Source organism: Triticum dicoccoides, chromosome 7A, assembly GCF_002162155.2.
Source record: "Triticum dicoccoides isolate Atlit2015 ecotype Zavitan chromosome 7A, WEW_v2.0, whole genome shotgun sequence".
In the NCBI taxonomy this organism is placed as follows: Eukaryota; Viridiplantae; Streptophyta; class Magnoliopsida; order Poales; family Poaceae; genus Triticum; species Triticum dicoccoides.
Genome location: NC_041392.1, coordinates 266810092 through 266816634, shown reverse-complemented (window position 1 = coordinate 266816634; position 6543 = coordinate 266810092). Strand labels below are relative to the sequence as shown.

At 52.0% G+C, this 6543-nt stretch overlaps 1 protein-coding gene across 1 annotated transcript; it reads right to left on the bottom strand.

Moving 5' to 3' along the window:
• Positions 1–1068: 1068 nt before the first annotated feature.
• Positions 1069–6035, bottom strand: LOC119329920 (non-specific lipid transfer protein GPI-anchored 1-like). Its single transcript, XM_037603025.1, has 3 exons — positions 5524–6035; positions 1832–1891; positions 1069–1436 (listed from the first exon to the last, which is right to left on the bottom strand). The coding sequence occupies exons 1-3, from the start codon at positions 5861–5863 to the stop codon at positions 1315–1317; spliced, it is 522 nt and encodes a 173-aa protein (XP_037458922.1). The 5' UTR covers positions 5864–6035; the 3' UTR covers positions 1069–1314.
• Between the last annotated feature and the right edge of the window lie 508 nt (positions 6036–6543).

Here is a 6543-nt window from a genome sequence, read left to right as displayed (position 1 = left end):
GGAAACTTAACCGTCTTTAATTAACGAGCTAGTCAAGGAGAGGCATACTAGTGACACTCATTTTGTCTATGTATTCACACATGTACTAAGTTTCCAGTTAATACAATTCTAGCATGAATAATAAACATTTATCATGATATAAGGAAATATAAATAATAACTTTATTATTGCCTCTAGGGCATATTTCCTTCAGTTATGGCGCCCGTGAGGGGTTCGACATATGTTGCCAGGGCGGCGGCCTCGGATGGCGGGCTACCCAGACGGCTCTCCGGGGGGATACATGGTGGTGGTGGTGGCGGCGGCGGCTATATGTCTTGGCCATGTGCGCGGCAAGGGGTATAGCGGCGGGTGGCCCTGGCTTGTTCCATTCCAGGTGAAGTGGCGGCGTCCTGGTTCAGGTAGGTTGGACATCGTCGCGGTGATGACCTAGGTGTCTCGTGGTGCCGCGGGTGAGTTTCAAGGAAAGCTTTGTAGCGTTGACCTAGGTGCCTCGTAGTGGTGTGGGTGAGTTTTAAGGAAAGCTTCACGATTTGGCGTCGGCGCCGGTGACGCCCGCGGTACTGCCTTCCTCTTAAGGACGTCATTGTGGATTTCATCCCAATGATAGGGCTCCAAGTGAAAATCCATGTTTATCTATTTGGTCTCGACAGCGGCGACGCTTTGTAGCGTTACCCTTTTAGGGTGTTGTCGTCGGACTCAGGCGTCATCGGTCAGGCCATGGTGGTGTGTTCAGGCTGTCCTATGCTCTTGTTTGGCAGCCTCTTGGTGTCGTTTTTGTGTCTCTGTGCCTTCGTGCCTTTGTGCATGCTTTTTTCTAATGCGGTCATTCTTTGATGTATTTTGTAAAAGGGCTTTCCCATTATTTTATATCATTTAATCATGTATAATGCGGGTATTGCTTTATATATAAAGCAAGACGAAACCTAGTTCAAATGCTCGTTGTATAAGCCCTGGCTATCTAAACAATCTATCCACGAAATAAAAATCGATATAGCTCTGTTGTGGTTAAGCATCTGCCACCAACACATGGCATTTGCGTACCAGATTTTAATTAGAACAAGAAGAACATAACCACATTTTTGGGGATATTACTGCAAACCATCACTTCCACATGAAGAAACACAAGTCTCAACTTTCCATCTTCTTATCTGGGGTAAAACAACAGTACGTCATCCGAACGAATCCTCTTACCACGTGAGTAGATAATAGACCATCTAAAGCATCGTCGTTGTGTGGGAACTTGCAGGGTTATGTAAACAAACATGAAAGATAGAAGAAAGGGAGAGGATAAAAGGGCGTGTGCTTGTCCGAAAATCAGAAGATGGATGAGAAGACAGCAGAGACGACGGCCGCTGCCACGACGCCGTAACCGAGTCCCGGCGAAACCTTGAAGCCGTCGGCGGTGTCTCTCGCCGGTGCGGCAGTGGACGGAGTAACTGCAGGGGAGAACAACACTTGAGTTAGCAGATATTCAACTATTAAGGGGACTCCTTTCATATGATAATAACTGGAGTAGTAAATTTCATAACAATACAGACAGGTAGCGGGACATGTCATTTTTACTATCTTTGAACATTTCACAGAACTAGCTGTTGAGGGGACTCCTATCATATACTCCAATAACTAGTAAATTTCACAAAAATAAAGACAGATAATGGGATACCTCATTTTTACTACATTTCAACAGCATATTCAAGAACATGTTTCACAGAACTAAATGTTTTAGTCAACCCCGCATCGCTGAGCAACAGGCCTTCTGTATCAAATTCTCTACAAACCTCAGTTCTCTGAAATAGTTGTGAAATCGAGGCAAAGGATTCAGAGAACTCACTCTTGGAAGCATTTGCGAAGAGAGCGTAGTCTGGCGAGCTCGGGGTCAGGTGCAGCAGGTCTAGCAAGGGAGTGCATCATCAGCAATTAGAATGTGTTGAAAAATAACCACCGTCAAACTTGAGTATCAACAATTATCTAGATTAATTTAGTTGTGTATGAGAATGAATACTCCTGGTTCAGCATCAATAAAATATTTGCAGAAGTGTAACATATAATATACTCCGTATAACAAAAGAAAGCAAGTAATCTTAAGCACTCTGACTCACTGAGAAGTGGTTTTTTTTAGGAAACTTCTGTGCTTATAAACAAGATTTTTTTTTTGAGGGATCTCACACTTACATTAACTTAAAGAAATATTCAACGGGATACAAAAGGGGTCATGAAGAGATAGAAGCCACAAATGGCAACCCTGAGAAAGTGAGAAAAGAAATTTTACAAGATTGTGCGCCTCCTGGTTCGAAGCTCGACCTTCGAAAATAAAATCATAGCTAGAATATTCTGATCCTATTTATTTCTATCACAATTGTGATATGAGGACAACCGGGAATATGAGAGTTCTTTTTTTTTTGAGACAAATGAAAGTTCTTTGTGTGTGTGTGTGTGTGTTCGCGCAGAAGTGGGCTTAATCTTCTACTCGAGTCAATGACCTTCCCACCCACAACTAGGTCCAATATGCACAGGTGCCTGCTTTCTCAGGGCATCTCCAGCCGCGCCCCCAGGAAAGCCCCCCCAAGCGTTTTTTTTACGCCGGCGCCGAAAAATTGGCCCAGTCGTGCCCCAAGAGCCCGATTTTCGCCGGCTTGGGCCGAAAACAGCGCCGGCGGACCCAGGCCGAACCCGACGCGCTGGGCCGCCCGGGGGCGCCGGGGCGAACTGTTTTGGCGCGAAACAGCCGCGGGCCCGCCGCGTCAGCGACTCTACCCTCTTCTCGCCCCTTCGTCATCCTCATCGTCTCGTTTCCCGCGGCGAATCAATGCCAAAGCTGCCGCGCTGCCGCGCCGGTCAGCCTGCGCCATTGATGCCTCACGGGCGGCGCAGTGAAGGCCAGATGACGCGCGTCCCTCGCCCTCCCTCGCCCGCCACGCGTACTCACGGCGGCTCGCGCACGGGCGGCGCCTCGGCCTATATAAGACGCGCCCCAGCGCACTCGGCGACTCGTACTCTCTCGCCGTCGTCGTTCCTCCCTCTCCTCTCTCTCGCCGTCGTCGTTCCTCCCTCTCCTCTCTCTCGCCGTCTCCAGCACCCATGGCCGAGCGCTTCCCAGGCGACGGCGCGGCGGCGAACGGCTTCGGCCGCCGCCATCTTCACGAGAGCGAGGCTCGCCTCCTTTTCGAGGCCGAGTACCCGGTCCCGCCGGACATGCGGGTACCCGGGGCGTGGAGGATCAGCGCCGGCGGCGTGCCGGTGCCCCCGATACCCACCGACGCGGCGCGGCGTGCGGAGGTCGCACGCATCCGCTCGTCCCTGCCACGTGCGGCGAGGGAGGGGCCACAGTACGTCCCCGACAGCCTGCTCTGGGAGCCCTACTTCCGCCGCCGTCACGCCGAGCAGCTCGAGGCCACCAACGGCGTCGAGCCCTCCGGCAGGCTCAACGCCGTCGGTGGTGGGGCGTGCCCGGGCGCACATTGGAGGCCGTCCTCGAGTACATCGAGGGCGGCAACACGCCGCGCCTCGAGTACCCCGCTCCCCCGTCCTTCACACGCCGCCGGGGAAGCTCCTGGACCCCGAGGCGCATGGAGACCGGGAGGTCCTCCTCCTCGTCCGGCGGCTCCCCCTGCCTCCACCTGCGCCCCGTCAAGCCGGAGCCCCAGGGCGCGCCTGTCAGCGCGCGCACCCGCAGCTCCGGCGTCCGCATTGGCGACAACGCCTCCCCCACCGGCCGCTTCGTCCTCGTCGAGCCCAAGCCGGAGCCCGGCCTCCCCGCGGAGTACGAGGAGGTAGCCCGGCGTGGCTTCTCCGACGAGGACGCCCTGCGGTGGGCGTGGGACGACTACCTCCGCGACGAGATGGTCCGGCAGCGCCGGGCCCTGGAGGAGATCGCCGCCTGCAAGCGTGGGCGCGAGGACGAGCACGGCGTCGTGGTCCTCGACAGCGACGACGACGACGACTCCCCCGGACCGTCCAACCCGCCGCGCCAACTGGGGGAGGGGTGCAGCAGGGACGGCGGAGGCGTCGGCAGGAGCGACGACGACGACGGCGGCGGCGGTGACTACACGCGGTTCTACCGCCTCCTCGACATGTAGAACCGCGTGGGCAGGCGGCGAGGGAGACGGCGGGGGTAGCCCGCGGTAGTTTTTTCTTTTTTTGTAAATTATGTTTAAATTTGAACGAACTCGCCGATGTTTGCGTTAAATTTGAGTCGTGTTTGCGCCGTATTTGACTTTTTAAAAAAACGTGGGCGCCGCGACTGGGGGGCATCACGCCCCCAGTGCGCGGTTTAGCGCCGGTGCGCCTCCAGGGGGTGATTTTTTGCCGGGGGGCCAACGGCTGGAGATGCCGGCCTAACACAGACGATCCACTCAAAACAAAAAAAAAATAAAGGCCTAACACGCATGTGCTCGGCTTACTAGGCCCAACACAGCAGGTACGCATGGCTATGAGCTGCGGTTTTGGTGCAAACGCAGGGTTTTACATATGTAGAGATTTGTCTTAAAAAAACATATGTAGAGATAGAAAACACCCAAAAATATAAGAAATGCAGGTCTGAAAACACAGAAGTTCTAGACTTGCATGTTTGATTCACATGAATAGAAAAACACAGGAATTCCACTATACATGATGAAATCAAAGTCAAACCACACTAAAAGTATAACTAGGAGGCGCCGATCTCTTACCTTGGACTTATAAATTCTAAAAAGAGATCCAAGTGAATTGTGAGATCAAATCCAATTTTCCTCCACTTTTCCTTAACTCCGTTCCTTTCGACCAAAGGAATGAATAGTGCTTGCAAATATTTTTTTCCTATTCCTACACATTTTCTTTACTTTTCCTATGAATCAAACAAGCCTCAAAACGGTACCATATCCTCATTTCACCAGATTGACCAGACACCAAGGGTCTCTACTTGTTTCAAAAACCATCGAATACAAGGTAGACACTATCACGCACGTGCTCACGTAGACCATAATATATTGCATGTTTACACAAAACATTAACTGAAGATTTAGTCATCTGACGCATCTTTTTGACGGCTCCAACTGCCAATCGATTGGGATATCGATAGGAAAGAAATCCCGGCGCCTCCCCAAGCGCCCTGCGTTGGAGTTGCCTTAAGAAGTTATTCGCAAGCTCGAGGTTTGATCCATGATGAGCTAGGATACGACTACCTCCACACTAACCACCCTATCAGCATCAAAACACGAAAAGTGTGTAACAGAACTGTTTCTTTTTCTCAAGAAAAGAGGGGAACGTCCTCAGCCTCTGCATCTAGTGTGTACTAACAAAACTGTAGAATTAATACTATCTTTTTCCCTTTCCTGTGCTTTTACCTGTTTTTACTTCCTTATAAGAACCTATGGCTAACTAATTAATCAAGTTACTATCGAGTACTGTATATTGTGAGTGATGAGATCTCGAGATTCAAACGCATGAACAGCAGAACTAACAAGGCAAACAAATGAAGTAATCAAACACGGAGAGGCCAATCGGAGCTAGGTGCCGTGTGACTAGCTAGCTGGGCTAGGTACTCACTGATGCAGAGGGAGACGTTGGCGTAGGTGAGCTTGCAGGCTGCGGGCTGGGCCAGGAGGCGGTCGAAGCGGAGGCCGAGCTGCTGCACGCCGTGGCTGCCGCTGTGCACCTGCTGGATGATGGAGCAGAGGCACTCGGGCCGCGCCTTCTGCGTGTCCGCCGTGTCCTCGCAGCACTTGGCCGACGGCGTGTCCTCGTGCCCCGTCGCGTAGTCCATGCAGTCCGACAGCTTCTGCAGGTCCCCCTGGCACTTGGTCTGCAGCGCGTCCTGCGCCACCGACGTCGACGCCGCCATCGACACGGCGAGCAGCACCGCCGCCAGCTGACACCACCGCGCCATCTCTCGGTCGATCGCCGGCTGGCTTGGCTAGGTTAGGTTAGGTCCCTTCTTTCGTTTGGCTCCGCTTCGCTCTGCGCTCGGTTCTGAGCTGCTCTGCTTCTTCTTGGTTCTTGCTGGCTAGCTTTGACAAGGAGGAGGAGGAGGAGGAGGAGGCATGGTGTGGCCGGCCGGCGTTTATAGATAGCCATGATAGGAGACGTCGCGAGGGCATTCAAGTGGGCGGTGAAGGTTAGATGTGTTTGCATTTAAGACGGAGCGGCAGGGGGCAGGGATGGTCAGTACAGTACAGTTCCTGTGATGCTACGTACTCCTATCATACGTGTCCTGGCTTTGCTACGGCTACGTACCCCGACGGCCCGGCACGCCTCCATGCTGAAAACTAGAGCTCTCGTCTTGTAAAACAAGAGCAAAAGCGAAGCATATTTTGGCAGCATGTGTACTACTGCATCTTTTTTATCTAGACATTATAGCCGGATAAGATACGAAAATTGCTTTTGGAGGCCGAGCTCCATGAGACCTCCATTTGCAAAATTTAAATTCACCAATATTCATATTTTTACGTTTCAAAAAATCTGAAAAAATGCAGATATACACGGAAGCATAATGTGCACGTGTGTAAATTTCAAGGACGAAATGTGTTGAAATGAGGGCTGTGAAAAAAAAATGGGGCTTTCCAGCAC

Excerpts from the sequence above, each read along its gene's own strand:
- LOC119329920 (XM_037603025.1), bottom strand. The coding sequence starts at position 5,863 with ATGGCGCGGTGGTGTCAGCTGGCGGCGGTGCTGCTCGCCGTGTCGATG. Across the intron at positions 1,892-5,523 it reads CAACGTCTCCCTCTGCATCA|ACCTGCTGCACCTGACCCCG; the intron begins GTGAGTACCTAG and ends CTCCCTTGCTAG. Across the intron at positions 1,437-1,831 it reads CTTCGCAAATGCTTCCAAGA|TTACTCCGTCCACTGCCGCA; the intron begins GTGAGTTCTCTG and ends TCTCCCCTGCAG.